The 24686-nt window shown below is 37.1% G+C and overlaps 2 protein-coding genes and 1 long non-coding RNA gene across 5 annotated transcripts in view; 1 reads left to right on the top strand and 2 right to left on the bottom strand.

Annotated features, from left to right (window-relative positions):
• The window catches only part of Foxo (forkhead box, sub-group O), a 157180-nt gene extending 146191 nt beyond the window's left edge, over positions 1-10989 (bottom strand). For all 3 annotated transcript variants that reach the window (XM_072909024.1, XM_072909042.1, XM_072909033.1), the window contains exon 1: positions 9156-10989. In XM_072909024.1, the coding sequence (XP_072765125.1) occupies positions 9156-9623 (468 nt within the window). In that variant the 5' untranslated portion in view covers positions 9624-10989. The remainder of the gene's footprint in view (positions 1-9155) is intronic.
• Positions 10990-17453: 6464 nt separating this feature from the next.
• Gukh (NHS actin remodeling regulator GUK-holder) overlaps positions 17454-24686 on the top strand; it is an 86724-nt gene continuing 79491 nt past the window's right edge. The window contains exon 1 of the mRNA XM_072886765.1: positions 17454-18317. Within this exon, the coding sequence (XP_072742866.1) occupies positions 18029-18317 (289 nt within the window). The 5' untranslated portion in view covers positions 17454-18028. The remainder of the gene's footprint in view (positions 18318-24686) is intronic.
• The window catches only part of LOC140662970 (uncharacterized), a 38805-nt gene continuing 32359 nt past the window's right edge, over positions 18241-24686 (bottom strand). Inside the window, exons 2-3 of the long non-coding RNA XR_012046200.1 lie at positions 18783-18912; positions 18241-18330 (exon numbers count right to left, since the gene is read on the bottom strand). This is a non-coding gene — a long non-coding RNA (uncharacterized lncRNA). The remainder of the gene's footprint in view (positions 18331-18782; positions 18913-24686) is intronic.

The following is a 24686-nucleotide window of genomic DNA, read 5'->3' as shown; positions in this document are numbered from 1 at the left end:
GCGGTGATAAATCATTATTCGTTTCTCTAACAAGACTGTTGAAATCTTTGACATTTAAATATCATAGTGACAAATTCAAAAATTATAATTAAAGCGCAAAGTTTTTTTTCCCTATTATATAGTATAATTTGGATTTGCTTTTTTTCTCAACGAAAATGTCAAGGTACCAACAGTTTTCAGACAAGAGAGAAATAATTTAAAAATCAAAAATTTGAAAGTGTGTAAAAGAATAATGAAAGGCAATTCCATATTTAATTTTACGAGTAAACTTTACAGAATTTTAAGATTTTTAAATAGACACTTTAAATGTAAGCATATTTTATACTCGATGTTAAAAAGAATGTCAAAAGACAAATCGAATAAAATTCTATTCTTCCATCAGCTTGAAGCCTCGTTTCAAAATCCAAAAATTAAATAATATTCTGTATATGTACGTAATAAACTTAAGTTAGAGAAAATATGCGAGTAAAAATGTAAGAAATCGCAAATTGGTAATTTAACAAAACTGAATCAGTCACATTTATTCATTGACCCGTTCACTTTTTTCACAAAATTCGGAGCTCGACGAGTCGCGGTGGCATTCAGATTCACCATAGTCAGAAGAGCCGTCTTGCGCACGAACGAAGCTGGGAGAGTTATCGAGAAAATCGCTCCGGGCGAGAAATTTTACCGGGAGAAAGGCGGATTCTCCGCGATGTCGCGAGCTGTACAGAAGAGCGGAATCGAGAAGCGCGGTTGTAAAGCGCAGCCGACATGATTCTGTCGCAATTTACCGGCGAGGAATCGCAGCCTTGCTCCAGGCAAGGTGAATAGAGTGTTGACCATGGAGCCCCGAGACTGACAGCTACATTTTCAAAGAAGAAGACGGATATATATACTTTCGATACGGCGAGTCTTAGCCGCTCGGCGGGATACGTCACAAGTCGCGTTTTCTCTCACAATCAGTTACAAGTATGTCGATAAACTTGGTGTGAAAAATCTTTAACAATTTTGTAAATAATTTTTCTGAAAGTGATGTAAAATCCTAGATATACAAAATTGAAAGTAAGACAAAAAAGGCGAATACTTATTTCTTATTGTTGGCCAAGATCAAAGATAATATTTCTATAGTCATCGTTTAAACGTATACTTATCTTCTTAGCAGATTATAAAAAAAATGTCTGAAACACGATAAAATTACATCTTATGATAACTGTATGCGAGAAAAATATCTTCTTTATTTTATTATACACATTTCTTTATTACTTTCTAGGCACAATTTTAATAGAGAAAAAAAAATATTTCCCAAACTATCTCTAGTATATGATTTTCTGATTATTTGGAAATATATATATATAAACATAATATTCGATTATACAATTATTAATAATTTAGTGATGGACGAATATAAAATATAAAAAAACATAGATGCTATCTAATTTCTTATTACTTTCTAATATAATTGTCTATATAATTAAATTATGACCGTAAAATATTATTTGAGATTTTATATTTGGATTAGTAAAAATAGAGTATTTATATACAACTAACATTTATACGAAACCATTCATCTCTCTTCTCAAAAGATTTTCTTAGCAAAATATGAAGTGGTGCAAGAAGGATTTAATATGGATCGGAACGAGTCCGAGAAATTGACGAATGTAGGAATCCCAATGGAAACTTTTACTGGTCCCGATCGCACCGGGCCCGAAAGTGGGCGGGGGAGCAGATGATCTCGAGATGACGATATTGGCAACATGGTAGCGTCGCAAGATCGCACGCTGAAACGAAAAAGAAAAAGACGGAGCGAGAAAGAAAGAGAGGGACGGAAGAATCGAGGAGAGAGTAACTGGTAGAGAGAATGATCGGCGAAAGAGAGATGCGGCAACGATGCTGGTCGTGCAAAAATAACGCGGAAAGCCTCCTTTAAACTCAACCGAGCGCGTCTACAACTCGAAATATACACCGCGTATAGAGGAAAGGAATTTTGAGGCTGTATCGAGAGTGTTCGAAAGTAGGAAAATAATGTTCATCAAATGTGTGGATCTGTGAAAAGATTTTTTTCTGACTTTACTTTATTTAAAAATAAAATTGCGAACGAAAGATATGTAAATGACAATAAAATATGCTTGTTTACTTAATTTCTTAATTTCTTAATAACGTATCTAGTTTTTATAAAATTTTAATCTAAACTAAAAATTCAATCAAAGTTAAATAAAATAAGCCAAAATATTTGATAAATTTGAGGGAAAAAAATCAAAAGTGCATTTGCTGAGCAAAAATCGATTCCGAAAAAATTTTGAATGATATAATTATTCATCATGTTTATAAATTTTGATCCTTTGATCCGGTGAGATTAGACTCTATACATAATGCGAGTAATTTTCGAAACGCGTTGGGCGGTCTGCCGGCGATTCACGCTAATTGCACCGTTAACCCTCGCTTAATGACTGCGTGATAAAACGCGCGCTTTTCCGTGGAAAAACTCGGAGCTGCATAGTGAATTTTTCGCTCCGTCGATTATGCCACTTTGTGCGCGCTTACGATTTTGCATTTTGCATTTTGATTTACACTTCCACTAATTTGTTCACGCAAGGGATATGAAACGATATATATATATATACGCACTTCGAATCATGCCAAGTTTTTTACAATACAGAATTTGATTCACAAGTATTATTATTTTAAAACAAAATTCTCTTAGTAATAATTATAATGTGCAATATTTTTTGGTATTATTTTAAATACTAGATACTATAATTTGCTAATTTTAATATTATATATGTTTTGAATGTTTATATCTATTTGACAAGTAGATAAAAGATATATCTTTCTTTTATTATCTATTAATTTATCTTTTATTTCTATTCTATTTTCGTAATAATTATTTTCTTCAATTTTTATTAATTTTAGTTCGATTTCAATTTAGTTATTTTAATCGCCTAGTTAATTAAGTAATTATCACCATTTAATTTTTTATTGAGTGCTATTTTATGCAGGAGTATATTATATTTTATTCTTTGTTAGTTTTTTTTTTAATTCTCATGTATCAGATAATATACAAAGTCTAATATGTGCTCTGTTCCGTAGAATGATTCGCAATCAATCCTTCGAGACGACCCGACGGAAATGTTAGGAAGCGGCGACTGCTTTTCATTAAGTCGATGATGTCTCGTTAAAAGTTTATATGGTCGATTACTGTCTTTATATCTCGTTTTAATATACTCAATCCGTATCGGGATTGTCATAATTATCAAATTAAATCGTAGAACACTATAGAATTGGAGACTGTCGACGTAGGTCGTATCTATTTTATGTGCTGTTAGTTTCCATCATCGCTTACGATAATTACCTTCGATTTATTTGATCGCATCATTCCTTGCACAAAACTATTTTGTAGTTTATACAACAACTAGCTAGATATAAATATCTGCAAATCGTATCTGCAAAAAGAAAATGTACGCGCTTGCAAGAATAATTGTGGAAGCGCGAGAATTCTCTTTCTTCAGATTTTAGATCAACTATACATGGCATAAAATCTTCTTTCATCTCGACGAGTAAATTTCCATCGCTTTCTGTCAAGCAGATGCCTACTTTATTTGAAGATCACAAATCGCCTCTCTATTTTATATTCGCACAATATATCACCGTTTCATGTCGACAGTGCTTATCATACTAATCGCGAAACAACGACGTCAGAGTTACAAGGTAACTTCGCGTGAGATACTGTCACGCAAGGCACTGTTCAGAGAAATCAGAACACCATGAAGCTATACAGCTGCATTTATAATTTTTCCGGACTCAGCAATTGCCAGATAATTAGTCCTATTTAAAATATCAATTGGATTACATTTCCTTGAAAATTCCTTATAATATGCGAAATTAATATTCTCAGTGTGTATACATATGTATGTATGTGAGATAACTTTCATATAATATAAATTCTTTAAAATTGTTGAGTGGAAAAATCATAATTTGGACATGATTATCGTTTGACACTATTAAGAAAAATTAATATTACACATGTATTTAAAAAAATATGTTTCTTAAAGATATACTTTCTCTCGTAACATATTCTTTTATACAACTTTTGCGTAGAATGCATGTGATATAAATAGCTTCGATATCACAAGTTACTCCCAAAGTCCACACCTTGACTTTAATGACCATGACAATTTTAATTATCAGACAATACGCCACGTTAGAAAAAAGAAAAAGATAAACTCGAAGCTTCTCTGCGCGAAACGCCAGGCTGATTCTCCCTTTCTTTCCTTCTTTCTCCAAGAAACCGGAGATAATTCAGCGATAACGATCTCGGACAGAATCCAGGATTCTCCTCGTGGCGTTCCGATTTCACTGACCGATAGTGTTCCAGTATCTACCGTGCCGTAACAACGTGGAGATATCGCGAGGAAACGGAGACGGTGGTCAGACATTCTCGAGTCGAGTTCACTCTGTCAGTCGTTAGAACGCGGTCGAGCTGCCTCTAATCGTCATGGAAGTATACTGAGATCTGAGGTGATCAGCCGATCTTAGGGAAAGGGACCCGAAGGAAGGGGAAGAGAGATCTTTGTACTGACGGGCGCCAGCCAGCGTTGGTCTTAAAACCAGATGGATGCGTGACCTTTTTGGCTCTTCGACACTTCTCGCATTGTGTTCGAATTCCAAACCTCCTATATAGGTATATAAAAAAAAAAGTAGGAAGGGAGGAAAAGGAGAGAATTAGCTGCTCTCTCCAACAGCTCCAACTGGCTTAAGGACTTTTTGCATCTTAACAGAGGACCGCGAATCCTTTCAATCCTCTTATTTTGTTTCTCTGCCTCTTTCTCGCGTTTCTTATAGCTCTAAAGTCTTTTATAGATGTAGTTATAACGTGATAGGCGTTGTACGTTATAGGTTAGATTACAGATTGTCGTTGGACAGCTAAAGGCGCTCATATAAATCTAGCGGTAATTTGTAAAGTAAAACATTCGTTTTTTTTTCAATATCGTCATTACGTTAAGTGTTGCGAAAAATTTTTTAGACGATTAAAACTAGTAAGAAATATATCTGTGTTCGCGTTCTACATGTCAGGATGTCTTCATCAGTTAAGTCGTTAACCATATCTGACGAAGGTCTGACCGATTCACGCGTAAAGTTTAATTTACACATCGCACCGACGAGACGCACATCGTGCGCGTTATCGCGCGTGGACTAATAAAATTTCTAGACGAAGCGGAGGTGCGATTGCACGCACTGGAGAGAGCGCCAATTATTGTGCTCGTTACAACAATGTGTTACCATAAGTAATTACATATAACTTGTAGCAACGTAATTAATAGCGCACACGTGATAAGTGCACGTAAAAATGCAGAAGGACCTTGATGTAAAACAGGATAAGAATGTGCGTTTTATAAATAAGTTCTACTTACTCATGACATCCATATTATTAACGGATCAACAAAATAAGTCAAAATTTATCACGTTCAATACATTTCGAGCTTTACAAATATGTCCAAAGTACTTTTAATTTTTAAAATATAAAATTGACAAGTCCCAATTAAAAAGATGAAAAATTTGGCCTACGTAGAATTAAAATTTTTATTTTATTTCATGAATATTATATTTATTTCATGAATTTTTACAGTCTACAAAACTCTTTGTTTAATATAAAATAATATTTATGATTTTTTGAGAGTAAATTATATGTTACAGAACAAATCTTTACTTTAACTCATAGATTAATTTTATTTTAATTCATTTTAATTTAAATTTATTTAATTTAAATTTTAATTTAATTGATTTTAATTTTAATATAAATTATGTGCAATATTACATTTATAAATCTTTCAAAATGTATTAGATTTATTAACTTTTCAAGTCCTGATTCGTCTAGATCCGTCTTCCTTAATAACGTTTCAATTGTAATAAATGTAACATTGCAATATATTTTCGATAATACTTAGAAAAGATTATAATCAGTCATAACGAGCGAAAGCTCTATACACAATTCCTTGCGATTTCTTCATTTCCGACGTTATAATCCACCGATGACCGATGAGACATCCGAATGAAATAACGCGAATGAGTATACGCTTGCAGGAGAGAGGATCTCTTCCTACTCCTTCGATTCTCGGAATAACGCGTGTATCCCTGAACTTTCGTCGGACATTTTCGCGTGCCGCACACAAGCCGCGTGCATAAATAATACGCCTCGTAATGTCGTCTGAGGAGAGCGAAACGAGCGACAACGATTGTCCGTCCGGCGGCATCGATTTATGCGTGTACTTCGACCCGGCGTGACGTCGATGATGATGATGGCCGGCAGCGGTGGCAACGGCGACGTCGACGTCGACGTCGACGACGACGACGACGACGACGACGATAATGCGCGAATGAACGGTGCAAACGGGCCTTAAACTCTCGCCCCTCCTACTGCAGTTTGCATCAGTATGCATTCCCGTGCGCGCGGGAAACACGGAACAAGATATATATATAAATAATATGTAATATATTTATGTATGTACATCTCTCTTTCTCCTTCTACGCCACGTGACTAGACGCCCGCAGCTGCAGCTGTCGCGCTCTGCGCGACTTGCATCCACAAGTCCGCAAATACGACTCCGTGGATTTTTAGTGCGGATTCTCGCCGCGAGTTTGACGCCTCTCGGCTCGACACGCGATAATTGAGCGACCGCGAACGACCAAAGGTGTCCCTTGAGCCGGCAATTTCTGGTATTTCATTCAAATAACGGAGAGGCGAGGAAAATATGAAGCTGGAAAACACATTTGTCATGACATTTGTCAATTGTTACGACTCACGTTAGGCGTTCAAGAATTACGAGGGGTCCTTAAACTTAGACTATTAGCTCTGGATAAAGATTCTCAATAACTTCCCTCACATATGTCAAAACAACTTCAATTCAAATACGTCAAAACAACTACTAACTTTAATCATGCTGCATACAGCATGATTGAAATATATATATATATATATTATATATATATATATAAATTTCTTGTAGCAATATTGGTTTATTTCTTTGAAATATCTTTGTCCTAAAAATCTCGAGTACGAAATAGTGTCAATCCGCGAAAATGAGTAGTTTAATACGGCTTTTTACAAATTATTTTATGATAATTGAATAGTTAATAAACGCTATAAATTATTAACTCGGAACTTTTACTAATATATTTAAATAATAAAAATATTAGTTTGCAAATACGTCATGCATGCGTCTACATGCATCTCTTTATGAATTGTAAAAGATTTTTATAAAAATAATGTATGATTTGTGTGTGTTTTCTATGTAATTTTTTAATACCTTATTTTAAATATTTAATGAAGGAACATGCAACTCTGACAATTATAACTTTCTCTCTATCTTTCTCTTTTGATTAAAATATTAGAAATTTGTAAAAATTAAGAATAATGGCATAATAATAAATTAAAGAAGGAAAAAACGCCGAAGAAATATTTGTCCATTTTAATTAAATTTTTTTTTCTTCTTGCTTTAAAATGTAACAAAGTAGGTTCGCACGTCGACAGACATAATTTATGTAGAAGACTATTAACAATTACACACGCGCAACTGCAAGTTTTTAAGATTGAATTACTTCGAAATGTTGATAGCTAATTAGTGAACAGTGTAACGAAACACGAAAACGAGATATCCCGTCGGTCGGTACGTAACGTCGAGCTCGTCGACCCAAAAGCTCGAGCTTTATAATTGTAAACGCTATAATGCATTATTAACGTTTTAATTATGTGCGCCGCGCTAAATAGTTTAACATAAACACTCGCTTCTAACGTTTTGTTCGACTCGTATTCGCGTTACATTTGTTTAATTTCATTAAAAGATCAACTGTCGTTTATGCAAGCTATTTTGTTATTAATCATCAATTAATTATTTATAAGATTATAACTTAATTGAATTTCCGTTACATGTCGTATAATAATCAGTTATACTTTTCGTTATGTTTACTGCGATAACTGTGTGACCTTTATTTTCCTCAAAAGATTACATTGTAACACACTGTCATAATTTTAAAGTTTACGAAGCGCACATACAATTTATGTAAATAAATTCGATGTGTTTCCCGTTAAAAGAAATGTTTCATATACTTATACTATAATCTTTTTTTTATCGTTTAGATAAGCTTCTTCTTATCAATCATAAAGCGTAGTTTCATCAAGCTACTCGAGATATCCACTGTTTCCATTAATTAAAAAAATCTAAAATAAGAATATATGTAATATTTTCACAATCAAAAGACAATCAAAGAAGAGGAATTAATAAAAGAAGTTAATAAAAATTCATTGCGATAGAAGATTGTAAGCTTAACACACATCTTTAATAATTATTAAAAGTTTATACAAGTGCACTAAAATTATAAAATAGAATTGCTTCTTGGGCTTTTTGTCTACGTTCGTCCGTAATATAATCGCAACGTGAATCATCAAAAATATCGTTACGTGCGCGCGAATTCCTGCCGGATGAATTCTCGTAGTCTAACCTTCGTACTGTCGCGTGTCACAATTGTTTCCATACAGAACGGAAGTTTTTCTGCTACTGTAAACGTGACTCCGAGTGACTTGGGCTCGCATTCGTGGCGCACATTTAGCTCGAACTCGGGTTACCCGCGTGATCAAAATCGCGCGGTTCTTGCATTAAATGAAACTCTGACTAGCGAACGCTTCGGGAACGTGAAATTTTTGTGTTTTATCGCGCGTTCTTCGCATGAGTCATCGTTTTAGGACAAATTTTATTGCGCACTCGCGTCAAAACGAAAAAAACAAGGACGTCCCGGCAGAAAATGACAGACATTGATGATAAGCGAGGTAGGAAAGAATCATTACCAGGAAATTAACGTGTCGATATTCGAATTTTACATTTTACTGCACAGTCGTTTGCATATCGCTCCCCGTTAACGAATTACCGAAACGAACGAAGCCACGCGTGGCCTCTTAAAATCTCTGTTAAAAGATCATTTAAGATTTAACGCTTTAACATCGCGAGTCTTTCTTATTATCCATCTCTTTCCTATTATCCTTGATTAAAGACAAGAATATTTCAATGTCGTGACAGAAATGAAATTTTCGTTTATCCAATTCCGGTAAAGGCGGGTTTACCTTCCGACCGGAAGGTGAGTTCTATAAAACGCGGGAAAACGGCAAAATCGTGGTATTCGCTTACCTTCCAACCGGCGCTGCTGTTGTTATCGCCCTTGTCCTTGAAGTAGGACACATTCTGGACCATCCACTCGTATATCTGCGAGAGAGTGAGCCGCTGATCGGGCGCGCTGGTAATCGCCTGCGTGATGAGGTCGGCGTAGCTGAGGTTACCCCAGGCGTTCCTCCTCGACGAGTTCTTCTTCACCGTCAGCAAACCGCCCTGGGCCAGCTGAGTCTGATGAGGCGGCGTGCCACCTTCGGTGCCCTCCTTCGCGGCAGGCGCGCTGCCCTCCACGTATCCCTCGGGTCGCGGTAACGGCCATGTGTTGGAGCGAGCCCGGGTCTGCGGCTCGAAGCCTGTCTCCAGATCCGGCGAGGTCGAGAATTCGAAGGAGACGCCCTTCTTTTGCGCTTGTTGCTGTTGTTGTTGCTGTTGTTGCTGCTGCGACGGGGTCATCGACCCCGTAGCTGAAACCGGAACCGAATCCATTATATTTATTACGTGTCGCTCCGGAAAAATTTTAAATTTCTGATCGAAATTCTTCGACGAAATTTTGCAGCGATGGATCGACAGCACCGAGAGAACTTGTTCCTGCGCGAGGGGAACGATCCAGAATTACGTTTTCCTCGCACTATCACTAAATATATATGTATATATGTGTATATATATATATATGGAAAGATGGCCTTCGTACGTCCTCGTCCACGTTTAAGTCAAATTACTGTGTGTCGCTGTTACTTTTCTTTTTCTCACTGGAATTCTTCAACACACATCACCACCAAAAGCGACCGACCGAGCGCGAGATCGGAGCATACGACGCGGCCACAATGAAAGGCGCAGATCGGAGCGCGCGGGAACTCTCTGCCGAGCGACGACGAAGACGAAGACGACGACGTTCGACGACGGCGAGTTCGCGGGGAGCGGCTGCGATCGTGCCCTCACGTGCGACTGGCGGCGGCGATGAACCAACTGAGGATTCCGGTGTTCTGCGTGCCGAAAGAGCGCGCGCGAGCGAGCGAGCGAGAGAGAGTCGTAGAAGGAGAACGACGGCGACGATGACGGCGATAACAGCGGCAGCGGGAGAGAACGAGCGAGAGAGAATGAGAAAGAGAAAGAGAGAGACAGAGAGAGAGAGAGAGAGAGAGAGAGAGAAAGAGAGAGAGAAAGACGGTTGGAAGAGCGAAGCAGTGGTGCGAAGAGAGAGAAACGATGATAGGCGCACGACGCGGCGGAAAGAGGGAGCAGACCACGTGGTCAAACTCTGTGTTTACAGCCGTGCCGTCCGGAGGTCACGTGGCCATGTTTTGATAGGAACTTGGCCCGCCAGCGCGAGCGAGCAAGTCTATACTCTTCTACGTCGTCACTGATGATGGCTGCTCGTCGTCGCTGCGTGATTCTCTCCGTGTCCGACTGGTGACGCGATTTTCGCTAGGATTGTTCACCGATGGCGCGATCGCGTTGGCGACGATGATATCCCTTGGCGTCCACGTTACTCTTGGCAGACCGTTTTCCCTGGTATCTCTCATCGATATCCTCGGATTCTCAAATTGCCGGCGCGAGCTGTCGCTCCTCGCGATCGAGCTCGATCGCGCTTCTCGTCTTACACGTGGACGAGAGTCCTCCGTGGATGAGTCCGTTTCTTGTCACAATGACAGTCGCGTTTTTTTTTTTTTTCCCACTCGACGAAGAAAGAAGAGAGAGATCTGCGGTGCAAAATCGCTCGCTTTGTGACTTGGAGAAAAATTACGACTCGCACTCGTATATACGGCGAAGACGAGGAAAGGAAACCTATATACCACTACGTACAACTTGCCGGCAAGGCAGCGCGGCGCATACTGACGAATTCCTCCGGCCGGCGCTCGGAACCGACCGAGTGGAGCCGAAGTCGCGAGGAGCGAATTTGCGACGCCTGTCGCCGCACTTTGGCGCGCCGATCGCCGACAGCGTGACACGTGAGAGCAAAAGAGAGAGAGAGAGAGTGAGAGAGAGAGAGTGAGAGTGAGAGAGAGAGAGAGAGAGAGAGGGCCAAGAGACTACTCTTGTGAACGTGAAAGGGAGATGCACGAAGGGTACTCGAGAGTGGCGTAGAAGCTAGGTGGGTGGCTCGGCGGTCTGGTAGGGACAAGAAAACCGGAGTGGGAAGCTAACAGTAATAGAGTGGGGCAGGGAGGGAGAGAAGGATGAGTAGGTGCGAGAAAGACGGGGCTACAGGTTGCAACTTTGTGCAACCAGAGACGGAGGGAGATGAGAGTGAGAAAAAGAAAGAGAGGCGAGATACAAAGTCGGCGGAGGAAACGTGGCGGGGGAGGAGGAAGGATAAACCGGGGGAAATGCGACGCGAAGAGGGAGAGCGTGTGCAGCGTGTGCTCGTCGCATCTAACGGGTGGGCGGGAAAAGGGGTATATATACACGCTCTACCCCTCCCCCCCCGCCCCGAAGGGGGTTTAGGCATCGGCGCTCTGCGCACAGTACCCACGAGCCACGAGGAGGGAATTCGCACGCGGTGTATCTCTTCTGCCTCCCTCCCTCCCTCCCTCCATCTCATCCCTTCACTCCCCGCGCTCTCCTTCTCTCCTTTCTCAACCCCGTTTCTCCTTCTCCTCCCACTTCTTCCGACCGTTTCCTCGACTTGATTTTGCGGCAACCCTTCCGGTACTTTTGCGTATCGCTATCCTGCGATACTTGTAGAATCCGAAGATTCCCAACCAACAGCCGATCGAAATAACTCGCCTGTTGTTTTCGGTCTGCGTGCCTATCGAATGGTACAGCGTCCTCCGAAAGCCCCGTGTGAGCCCGTAGAACATTCCTGAATACGATTCGTAAAACATTGTTGTATCTCGCAACCGAACGCGGATTCTTTGTCGCTGAAATATTTCGGACGATTGAATATACAAGCCTCTCGACTCTCTTTCGTACTTTATAAAATCTCGGATATCGCCATTATAAAGGTTCGTTTCGCGTTATCTTTTCTCGTTTAAAATCACACACATACGATGGAAAGGGAAACGAGAGTAAAAAATAGATATTACATGCGCAAGATATTGTTTAAATTTATGAATAAACGCAAAAATATTGGACAACAGTTATTTAATATTAATAATTCAACTGATGAATGTTTTTTTCTTCGAAAATAAAAATAAATTTAAATTTAAAAAGAATTTCTACAAATATTTCAGATATTTTTAGAAGCGTGTAATGTTTTAATAGTTTTAAATATATTCTCATTTCTTTTGAGACAAAAAGAATCCTGTTTCTAAGACAGAATTTCAAACAGCTTTTTCTGAAAATTCATACATACATTTTTGACATGTTTTATCGACGTCGTACTCCAGATTGTACAAAGAAGGGCAAATAGAAAGCCGTTCGGTCGCCCGTAAAAATACCGCCGATTAAATACATTTTCTGTCACAACAGATTCCCGGGCAGTCTTTTTGCGCGCTCTTAATTATCCGTCGATACACAATGTTGTCGAAACCTCCCCGAATACCTCCCCGGAATCCCTCGCTCCGCGTCCTTCAATTCGGCCATTGTCCGAGGTCTGTTGACAATAAACCCCGCGCACGGAAGATATATTCCCCCTCCCCCCCACCCCACCCCTCCCTTTTCGTTTCCGTTTGCAAAAAAGAAGTCGGCGGAAAGGGCAGCAGGTAAATCCCGACCATTGCAACCTGGTTGAAACAAGAAACGCCTTGGTTACGTCCAAACAACGTCGCACGCGCGCGTATTCACGCATTCATCCTGTCGTCCTGTGTGGGCAGTCGCGGAGCGCGATCCCGTGGCTAACTTAAGGGGCGCTGTCACCGCATGTAATTATGCACTCTGAACCTTCGATTGTCCGGCGGATATCCCATTGGAGCACCCATTGCTCAATGTTGTTTGCGCATGAGCTAAAAACAGCGTGCCCCGTAGTTCACTCCGCGTCCGTATATATATATATATATATATATATATATATATATATATATGTACGGTAAAGAACACGCGCGAACACGCCGGGAGCTAAGAATAGAAGATGAATGGATCCTTAAGGACTACATGATCGAATAATCGCACACAAACAATGTTCAAATCGCGCAATTTCAAAGAGCATTACATTAGAGTTTGACACGATTGTAAATTATTTTTATAAATGATTCCGATATAAATGATGTTGAGTTTGTCCTAGAGATATTTACGCTGACAGTAAATCTCTGTGTACTTTCACTCACTTAATCTGAAAGCTAATGGATACACTTAAATTTAGAGAACGATTAATGTTACAAAAAATTCAAGAAAATATTATAATATTCTCATAATACAATCAGATTTCATCACCTGATTCTGCGGTGATTCATTTTAGTTGAATTTTTAAAGATGTAATACGTTTTTTCGTTTTGATAACTATGATATAATATTTAAAGAGATATATTTTATTTTTTATCCTATACTATATATACATATATTCCATATATATATATATATATATATATATATATATATATATACACGGTAAAAAATTTTGTGTTACATTTAATACATTTCTCGTGTCCCAATTTATTAACTTTAATTTTAATGTTAATTTAACAGAAGGCAAATATGTAAACAAATAACATAAATAATATGTAAAAAATTAACACAAAAATGTGAATTAGTGCAAGATTTACTTATTAATTGTGTTGTTTTAACTCTTAGAGAAGGTGAATATTAACTCGATTCAGAAAAGTTAAAATAACATAACTACAGATGTTATATTAACATAAGAGTATTTGTCAAAAATTTAACACAAAAATTTCTACACAAGAAAATTTCAACAAAAATACAAAATGTTTATATATATATATATATACATATATATATATATATATATATATATATATATATATATATGTATATATATACCATTTAAACATTTTAGATAATGTGTAAACAAGAATTTAAAGAGAAAAGATGTAATTTAAAGATGTAAAAATTGAGAGAGAGAGAGAGAAAGAGAGAGAGAGAGAAAGAGAGAAAAGAGAATACACGGTAAAAAATATTTTGTATTTTTGTTGAAATTTTCTTATGTAGAAATTTTTGTGTCAAATTTTTAACATACTCTTATGTTAAAATATAACATACTGTTGTTGTATTATTTTAATTTTTCTGCATTCAGTTAATATTCATCGTTTCTAAGAGTTAAAACAATACAATTAATAAGTAAATCTTGCATTAATTCACATTTTTGTGTTAATTTTTTACATATTATTTGTTTTATTTGTTTATATATTTGCCTTCTGTTAAATTAATATTAAAATTAAAGTGGATAAATTGGGACACGAGAAATGTGTTAAATTTAATACAAAATTTTTTACCGTGTAGACATAATTTAAAGATATAAAATTCTAAATATATGTATATTGTCTTATAAATTTATTATTTTAATAATCACATATGTAATTCATGCCGAATACAATGTCAACGTCGAATAGTAAATTTATGTTGAGCATTAAGTAGTAATAATGAGTTAAAAAAGTAAAATGAATTTATAAAGTTGAAATTTGTAAAGTTCCAAGTTTTTATTTCGACTGTACTTTTTCACGGAATCCATTTGATTCATGCCGATCACTAAGCATGCATCTCTCTCGCGAAGAATTGAGATACGCGCTGGATAATAAAGAACTAAGGAACACGATTTTAGCATCCTTAAGTAGTCCGCAGTCTAATCATTTTCAAGTACCTTCATGATAAAAACCTGATCAAAAAAGCGCATAAAAAAACATACAAGCTGTTTACTTCGAGAACGACAACATTCGATCCTTTAAATCTTTTCAAATCGATACACTGTGTAGCGGACATGATATGTATATAGTCTTATCCTGTACTTTCAGATTCGTTGATTCGAACGAACATCAAACATAGCCAATCGATTTCGAATTTCGTACAATGTTTCAACTAGTTTCCGGTGACATAAATGTCACAGATTGTTATATTTTTAAATTCATTCTCAACACACGTTTAACATCGTTAACATGTCTGTCCGATTCTCGTTTCATATCGATATTCGAAACTCTATATAGTTTACTAAATACACTACGTATTTATACTAAATATATAAATGAATAAAATTCAAAATTAATGTCAAATAGCTCTCTGTAGAGTCGAATGTACAGGATATGCGTGAAAAATTTTGTATGATAAAATTTATTGGAACTCTAAATTCTAAAGGTACGCAGAGAGACATTCTGTAAATTTATCTATTTATACTTCTATTTATATTTCGATGATATCTATTTATACTTTGATAACATTGTTTGAGATTTTCCACATTTTTCAATTTCTTAACACACGTGTAACGTCGTTAACGTCGTCTGTTTGATCCTCATCTCGTATCGATATATTAAATTCTATGTAATTTATACGTTACTCTATATAGTCTACATAAATGTATAAATGCACAAATAAAATTCAAAATTAAAATTATAAACCATCTAAAGGTGTTAAATGTGAAAAAAATTTGTTGCCAAATTTACTTGAATTCTAAATTCCAAAGATACGCTACCACAGACATTCTTTGAATTTACATGACATCTGTCTGTTACCTCGATCGCTCTAATGTCGTTTTAGATTTTCCGCGTTCCATAAAATTCGGTTGCCGGCACATTTTACGGGCGATCGCTTCTCTCACAAAAGATAGATCCCCGAACGAGTCATCCCTGGGACGGGCTAAGTACGGGACTTTATCGTGTGAAATTGCACATGCCGGGCAAATTAAGGCGAAGAGCGAAAGAAAGCGCCGGTAATCCTCGCCCATTACACAGACCCACCCAGAGGATATAAGTTTGGACTATCAATTACATCAGCCCCCAATTCCGGCGCTTACTTTACGCCGAATCGAGTCCGGTCCTGCCGTATTGCCCGCTAAATTTGTTACGCTAACGAGCGTTGCACTCGTCGAGTTGTTACCGCCGCTGTAACTTTTTGTTTAGTTGGCTATGAAAATAAACGCGAATTACGACGTTCGTTAACTCGATCGGCGGCGGCTATCACGGATCGATAGTTCGCGCGTATGCAGAGCACGTCGCTAAGTTAGAATAGCAGATCGTCCATGAAGTTTCTACGGGGATCGATGTGTAATTGGACTGTGGTGTTTGTCATTTTTCGCGATTAATATAAAATATAAAGAAGCTCACATACACAGCTCTTTTTAAACATTTTTATTCTTGTGGGCGTGCTATGGTACCCGTATATTATAGCTATTGATGAGAATATCCTGTTCACTCTAAAATGGTGCTTTGCGAAGAATGTTACTCGGTCATTCAAGTTTTTATTGTACCAGGATTTGATATTATCAATTTCCGGTATGATGCCTGACATATGTCAATTACTCGTTTATTTGTCAACAATAACTCATTCGCTTATATTATTTATATTGGTTTTTTTTGTATTAACAAACATCTGCATTGAATATCTCGCACTAATCGAGAGGATAGAAAGGATCTCGGTATCTTTAATTAGGAAAAAGTAATTTTAACGCGTACGTAATATATATAAAATAATTTAAAAAAATGTCTTTCTTAGTTTCTAATAAAATATTAATTTTCTGCATTATTATATATGTATATGTATAAAATAATTAATTTCTCTTTTTTCAGAATATATATATATATGTTATTTTTAAAATTTCTTATTTTCACGAAAAGCGCGATAATTTTCTGATATTGTTTAAATTTTGAGCAAGACTTACGGTTAGTGTGTAACATATCGACGAAACCTACCGCATGATAAGATACTTCATTCGTTTCTTTCGATTACAATTCAGCTTCAGTTACAGAATATACACACCCAGAATGTGTATAGCTTCCGAAGGTCCTCTGGTTCCTACATTATTCATTGTTGGTTAAACCAATAAGATGCAGGACTTGCATTATTTTATTATTTGTATATTTCATTAATTTACGTTACATATCTTTGAATACATTTCATTTTTCTATTATATATATATATATATATATACAGTCGGACCTCTTATCCTACGACCCTCTTATGCTACGAAACCTCTTATCCTACGACAAAAAATCCTCTCATGCTACGACCGCGAAAGGGGAATTATACCCCCATTCTCAAATTTTTGTCGTAGGATCAGAGGTTTATGGAGAAGATTCTGGACCGAAAATGTATATTATATATAAATGTGAAATAATATGAAAGAAAAATATTGTAACGGCAGTAGATATCATCACCCAACCAGAGACTGGTCGGCAGATGGCGATGACGACACGACCCGCGATCAGACGGTTGGCAAAGGCGGCTTTTGCCTGTTTGCTTGAATGGGAGAACCAGCCGGCTGGTCGGAGACTGGTTGCCAGACCGGCCGGCACTTCGCGTACCATCGTCGCGGCGCGCGGTACGTTTTTCTCGACGGTTCCTATTGTCGTATTTCATATTCTCGTCTACCTGAATCCCGCCAGAAAAAAAAATCTCGTCCCGCGAAAAGAATCGGCGCGAAGGAATTCACGCGGTTCGAAAAATTCACCGCGACGATGCCGTACACGCGTGATCTCCGGCATCCGAGGATCGGCTCGACGATCGCGCGCGAACGATCCTGATCGAGTCTCGATCTCTCGCGGTTCAACCGCGCGAGTGTGCGGAGTGAAAGTGCTGAGAAGGTAAAAAAAAGAAAAAAAAAACGAGTCAACGCGATAGAGAGGAATATACGGAGAGGTTGAAAAGTGACGGGCATACAAACCGGTGGCATGGAGTCGAGCCGTAGTCGGCACGTCGGAACCGCGGCGGAATTCGACCGATCTCGCGGAACGGCGTGCGGCTCCGACGACGTGGTGCCCCGGTGATGAGGGAGACCCGAAGCTAAAGTGTGTTATGCGCGAGTGTGGTTCACTGGGAGCACCACCGGTCTCGTCGTCGTCGTCGTCGTCGTGATGCCGTTTGTGATGCGAAAAGTGGAGCCGCGGCACTTGTGCCGCGGCCACGTGCCAGGGGGCTCGCACCCGGGTTGGCCAGTGGGCGCCGAGCTCGAGGCGGCGGCAAACGGTGCCCTCACCAGCTCCCTCAAGCAGCTGGCCTCCCTGCTGACCATCGCGGAGGACATCTTCGCGGGCCTTACCACCGAGCTGGGCCAGATAGCCGAGAGGAGCGGTCACTTGCGTCGCAAGCTCGACAAAGTCGAGGAGCGACTCGGCATCGTTGATCCCAAAAAAATACCAGTCCGTGAGTATCTCGTCTGAAAAGTTCGATTTTTTTATTTTACTTGCCGAAGATTAAGGATTTTCCGACTAATCGTACACGTGGCGCGTAATTATTGTGATATTTCGAATGACGAAATCGCGACTATTAAATATCCTTCTCGAATAAATCTTGACAATAGCCATCAAGATTTGAAAATAATAAGATAATTAGAATTGGTTATTATTATGTCATTAGGGCGACATGGAAATTCTGCTTCAGGAAATTGAATAAAATTAGAAACTTGGCAAATTGCTGGGGAGATAATGCTCTCTCGCAAATTGCTCCAGTTGCATAAGATGCTTCTCGATGATTACGATTTTTCCGCGTTGTATGTGAAACTCGAGGCAATTTCTCATAATATTTACATTTTGATACATTGCTGTCATTAGGTTTGATCGACAAGTAATCGGAAAATTAATAGACTTTGTTAGTTTTTATTTTTTTTACCTTTTTTTAAATAATTATGTCTTTATGCAAATCGATCTCTCGTTCTTTCTCTCTCTCTGTCTCTCTCCCTCTCTCTCTCTCTCGAATGTGATGAAAGTAGTGCGTTATTACTTTTGGCAACTCTCTGTATCTATCAAAAAAATGTTAAGAGATATGATTTTATCTCAATTTCACGGAGAATAACAAAGACGAAACGTGAGTAAAAAAATTGAGATGATGACGAGAAGAAGTGCGGTGACGAGGTTCATTTTGTGGGGAAAACATTCCGGGTGCTACCTGGTCTATGCACCGTGGGAAACGGATCGTAAGAAGGTGCCGAAAGCGAGTTTCATCTGAGTAGAGAAGATTAAGCCCTGGGTGTTGTTGTATCGGCACAAAGAATCTCTTATTCTCGGAGTTCTTTTTGGTTTTTAAAATGCTTTTTCATGGAAGCAAGAAATACCCTATTTCTTTAGATATGTAAGACAAAGTTACAAGGATTGTAGTTAACGAGTCGAAGCTATCCACTTTGGTCCACCTCCGAGGATGTAATGAAGGATAGATAGTGCGCGAGCTGAAAGTAAATGTTTTAAAGGATACCTGTGGAATGTCTGTGGAATGTGACGCTTTTAATCGCACGTCTAAAAATTTAAAAAGAAAAACGACTAACGTATACTAGATTATTTATTTTTAATAGCAGACTAAATTAATAAGTTCATGGAATTTTCAATAAAGAATGAACGCAATTCATAAAGATAAAAAATAAAAATAAAGATTTTAAAATACCATAAACAGAGATTACATTGGTTTAATGTACAATGCTTAACCTCTTTTATTTTAATAAGAGAAAAAAATTTAGATTTTTCTATGTAGAGAGTAAACTCAATCAGTGGCAAATCAATCAGTTAAAGTTCTTGTGCGATAAAATTGAAATTCTGTTTTCTATACATTAGATGATTAGAACAATTTTAATCATACTGAAAAGTGCTTATGTAAGAAATGAATAAAAGTATTTAGATAAGAAAAGAATAAGATTTTGAAAGTAAGCTAACAGAATTGTCATGTATATATACACAAATTGCTCTGACGTAATTAATTAAATCTGTTTAATATAAAAAATTGCAAATATATTGCCCAAATATATCGAACATCGTTGTTTATGACGAAATATTCGGCATGGATATTCATTTGATGGCTTCCACGAGTAAACAGCTAAGACTTCTTATTTTTTTCTTCGACGAAAAAGAGCTTTTTCCACCCTAGGGAATCGGTCGTTTGGGAACGCCCGTAAGAAAGAACCCACGCCTTTTTTTCCCGTCTCCTATGCCGTGAATCCTGAGGTTCTGCAAAGACGCTGCTAGCTAAGACAGCTGACTCAGGTAATCGCCTGCACAAACGGCATGGGGCTTCGAAGTCTTCTCCGTAGGGCGGTAAGAATTTTAATTCTCAAGGGTGAACAGGCTCCCGACGCCGCCGGGAAGAAGCAGATAAAATAACGTCTGCCAGATGTAATGTAACACCCGTGTGTTTCAAATATATTCGATTTGACGAACAGGAGAATCCTCCCTCTCTCTTTCTCTCTCTTATCGATTATGCATAATATTAAAATTTATTTTTAAAGATTTATGGTATATTTATTTTTAAAGATATATGGTGTATTTTTCTAAGAGAAAAGTTTTTTTTTTTAATTTTCGTAACGCTATGTTTTTTATTAATTAATTTTGATATAGTCACGACAATAAAATCAATGTAAGACGTATTTTCAATTACATTATTTATTATTTATGTAGAGAATTATATATATACGCTTTGCAACATTATTAAGACATCATTGAGGCACGATTAATAAATTATTACGTTGGCTAGATAATATTCCTATACATTGCCGACATCCAGCGTAACTTCTCCCCAAGCTACGAAAGCCGTGAGCTGCGCGGTTGAAAGTATAGTTAGCCTTGAACCTTCAGGCTCAAGTATCTCGCCAGGGATATCGCAAATCCTGCTGAAATCAGAATTTACTCTCCCAGGGGAACAACGAGGTCGAAAGAGAGAGAGAGAGAGAGAAAAGAGTCAAAATATTGACGAGAACATATCATTTACGCGCGTTACTAGTTTGCATACAATACAACATATAAAACAGAGTTTTACATAGATTAATACTTTTAATCATAAATTCACAAAATTATTAAATACATTATTATTTTTAAATAATATATGCTCATAAATTACTTCACAAAGGAACAAAAACATTAAAATTATAAATAATGTTTTTCTTTATCAAATAAATAAAATTACAAGCTCAGGATTTAATAAATTAGTTGAGTTCAGAATTAATGACATAAGGTATACATAAATTTTTGCTCTGGTAATTTAAATAAACAAAACATTTATATGTCAATCAGTGAAATCTATGAAGAAAGTGGGACAAATGTTTATAAAAAAAATAAAGATTGATTTTAACTTATTGTACCGCAATATTGTACCGAGCGTTAAGAGGACAGTCGACTGGCTTCTGCGGAAATGACCACGCGCAGGATGTGGTTCGACCTGGTCGAGCAGGTTCATGAGTTACAAACTACGAGCGAGCTGTTAGTTTGATAGGCTTCCCATCGACTCTGTGAAAATGATGCATTTTTATTCCTTCTTTATTCGCTGTACTGACAGTAAAGCTGTTCTTTGCCTTCTTTATATCTTTTAGACTTTTTCATACGAGAAAAGCCGCAGTACATAAATTCTTCTTTTAGACTTTTATTGGAAATACTTTCCTTTCACATTTTTTTCAACGCTGTGTTTAAAAATACAGCGCGGTGTTTTGTTTTCATTATGATAATAATTATTTATTTTTTCACGGAAGAAATACTTATCTGGGAGATGAAGTTTATTTTCGCACGTTAGTAGTTAATAGTTAGTTTATCGCGCAAGAACACGAAACTCTAAAAGCCTTCTTAAATAAATACACTAATATTTCAAATTTATTGTCGGCCCTTTTGGACAAATATACGAGATCCTTGTAATCGAACCCTCGCTATCTGCTGAAATCATCATGTTTGAATGCATTCATAAGCACGTCGAGGAATTTCCATAGAAAATTCATGATAAAGAAAAATTTATAGCTGCGATATATTTATGAAAAAAAAACATGTGGCTCAATATCATTTGTAAAATCGATATAATCTGTTTTATGTAAATTAATAGATTATGGATACAATATGACTGGAGAAGAAAAAACAAATTTAATAATTTTTAGAATTTTAGGGTTTCTCTGAAAAACAACCTACTGCAAAAAAAAAAAAAAAAAACAGAAATTTAAACATAATTTTTTCTAAAACTAAAAACTTTTCTAAAAACTATTATCACGATATTATTGCACGATATTAAAAATAACACGATCGTAATGTAATTTTACTTTATACATAACGTTAAATTTCATCTGTTACCACTATTACTTGATAAAGTTAAATAATTTCCTTCGTCAGCTGTTTGACTCGTTTAGAATTTTTACACACTTTCCCCTTTTCACTCTATGAACCCCGCCGTGGATATCAAGCGACGACCCCCGTGCACGAATAATAACGACGCGGACGGAAATAAAAGTGGGCCGCAACGGTCCTCGGCTGCAACCCCGTCTCCGGTTTTTCACTACCCCTCGCTCGTTGCCTCCTTTATTTCCTCGCCCGGCTTCTTACGCTTATTTCCGGTTGCCAGCTGGCATCGAAGAGCAGGAGGGGGCTCATCGAGCGATGACGGAGGGTAGGCACGAGAGCAGGGCAGAGACAAGGTCTCTTAAGCTATCTGAGCCAAATTATCAAAACATAAAAAAATATATATGAAAATTATTTGCTAATTATTTGCTATTTTTTGCTATAAAAAATATTGTTTTTGTTCTAGCCGTTAAAAAGTTATGAAGGGCTAGAATAACTTAATCTTAAGTTATCTAGCCATTATAAAAAATTGCACATCTATTATTCCAACTGTTAAAGACTTACAAAGAGTTAGATAACTCGTTAGATGATTTTTAATTTATTTCGTATCGATATGTTTACTTTAGATGTTGCGTAACACTCGATATAACTCCCCGAAGCTTCGCGAATAATTACCACTACTGATTGACTATATTATCAATTATACTATAAAACATTTTTATAATGGCTAGATAGCTTAAGATTAAGCTATTATATATATATATATATTATGCTTCGAATAAAACTGTTCTTTGCCGCGTTAAAGTATATCTCTATGAAACAAGTTTGTCCTATAGCGATAAGATTTGTCCGCCCCCATAGATAGCGACAAAATGTATAAAACCTCTAGTAAAATTTCATTGAAAAGTAACTGAAATTTGACGATAATAAAAAAAACCGAATAAAATCATGTAGGAAAATTTGTGAATATATATGAAAGCCTCGATTAAATATTTGATTATATTATCGATAAGAGTGTGTATATTTAAATCGTTACTCCTTACAAATATATATTTAGTTAATTACTCACAAACATCACTAACGAAAAGTTGATTTAAAAATAAATAATAAAAGATTTTAAGTGAATGATTGTAACAATTAAATTAATGTTTCTATCGCGAGTACACAGAGTGATAATATATTTTTATAAGCGTGATATCGAAATATATGTATCTTTGCGATCGATGACATTTAATTACGATTGTCTTTCTCACAGTGATAAAGAGGCAACAACTCGGAGAAAATAATGAGTACAGCTCACGGACGTGAGAAATTTCTTCTTCATATTATTCTTTCCCTGTTTTTTTCTTTTTTTCTTCTTTCGGAGATAGCAAGTATATTCCTTGAACAGCCACTTTAACAGCCCTCCTCATCTTACACCACGTGCTTGTAAGAAGGGAACAGATGCCTCTTGATGATCGCAGGATATTTTCGGTAGTCACGATTTTTGTCTTGGGAACGAGCGGGACTAAATGCAAACTGTCGAGAGAAAAAGAGAGCAGCCAACACTCCACCTTTATGGTTTACCACAGCTGCAAATCTTTTCTTGCGATTCTAGGAATGTTAATGAACATTCATAGATTTAGAGAACATGAATCTTTAATTAGTAACAACACTTGTAGTTACTTGCTTCCTAGAATGTCGCACGATAAATTCGGTATTCTAATTTATTTCGCAAGTTTATGCGGAATTTTTCCGTCCGGTTCTTTCATCCATTCTATCCCAAGTTTCGTAACTGAAATACCGGTTTCGGACGACCTTTCGCGTTCAGGTAAACTCGTCGAACGACCTAATCGCCGGTGTCCTCGAAGAATTCGCAGAATGAGATTATCGACCGATAATGCAATTAATCGTGATTTCCCAACATTTCCGCGATTTTGCGCACATGTAAACGCAATGCAGCTCGCATCCGCGAACCTAACCGTTTGATCATCAATCAATCGTATAAGGAGCTGGAGAGCTGGAAGAGCCGCGAGGAAGCGAGTTAAACCTATCATTGTTTAATTAATCATCTCGACTCGCACACCTGCCCTTGCGCGTTACGAACCTATTATTAAGCACCATTACTCGCCTATATCTACCTGCCAAAGCCCTTTCGCGACCTTTGACTTTTCTCTTAGAGAAAAGAAAGAATGAGTAGAGAGAACTCTGATGTGTAATCGGCAGTTTACGAATTCCGTTTGATCGTTAACGCTCTTTATCTTCGGCTATTTAAAATTCCATATTAATGTTGTGACATTGATTCAATAATTAAAATATATATTTAACAATTTTATGCATACATAAAAGAGATTTTATGTAAATAATTTTGAATTAATATAAAGACCACAAGAAAAATAAATTTTATTGATTTGTCGACGTAAAAATTGAACGGGAATAGAATAATTTGAATCTAAAATTTAGTATCTGTAAAAATTTAAATAAATTTAAATTGTTTATGAAAACTGCGCATAAGTTACCTTGT

The sequence above is a fragment of the Anoplolepis gracilipes genome, chromosome 2 (genome assembly GCF_047496725.1).
Source record: "Anoplolepis gracilipes chromosome 2, ASM4749672v1, whole genome shotgun sequence".
In the NCBI taxonomy this organism is placed as follows: Eukaryota; Metazoa; Arthropoda; class Insecta; order Hymenoptera; family Formicidae; genus Anoplolepis; species Anoplolepis gracilipes.
The sequence above is the reverse complement of the archived record's forward strand: the minus strand, read 5'-3'. Positions and strand labels throughout refer to the sequence as shown.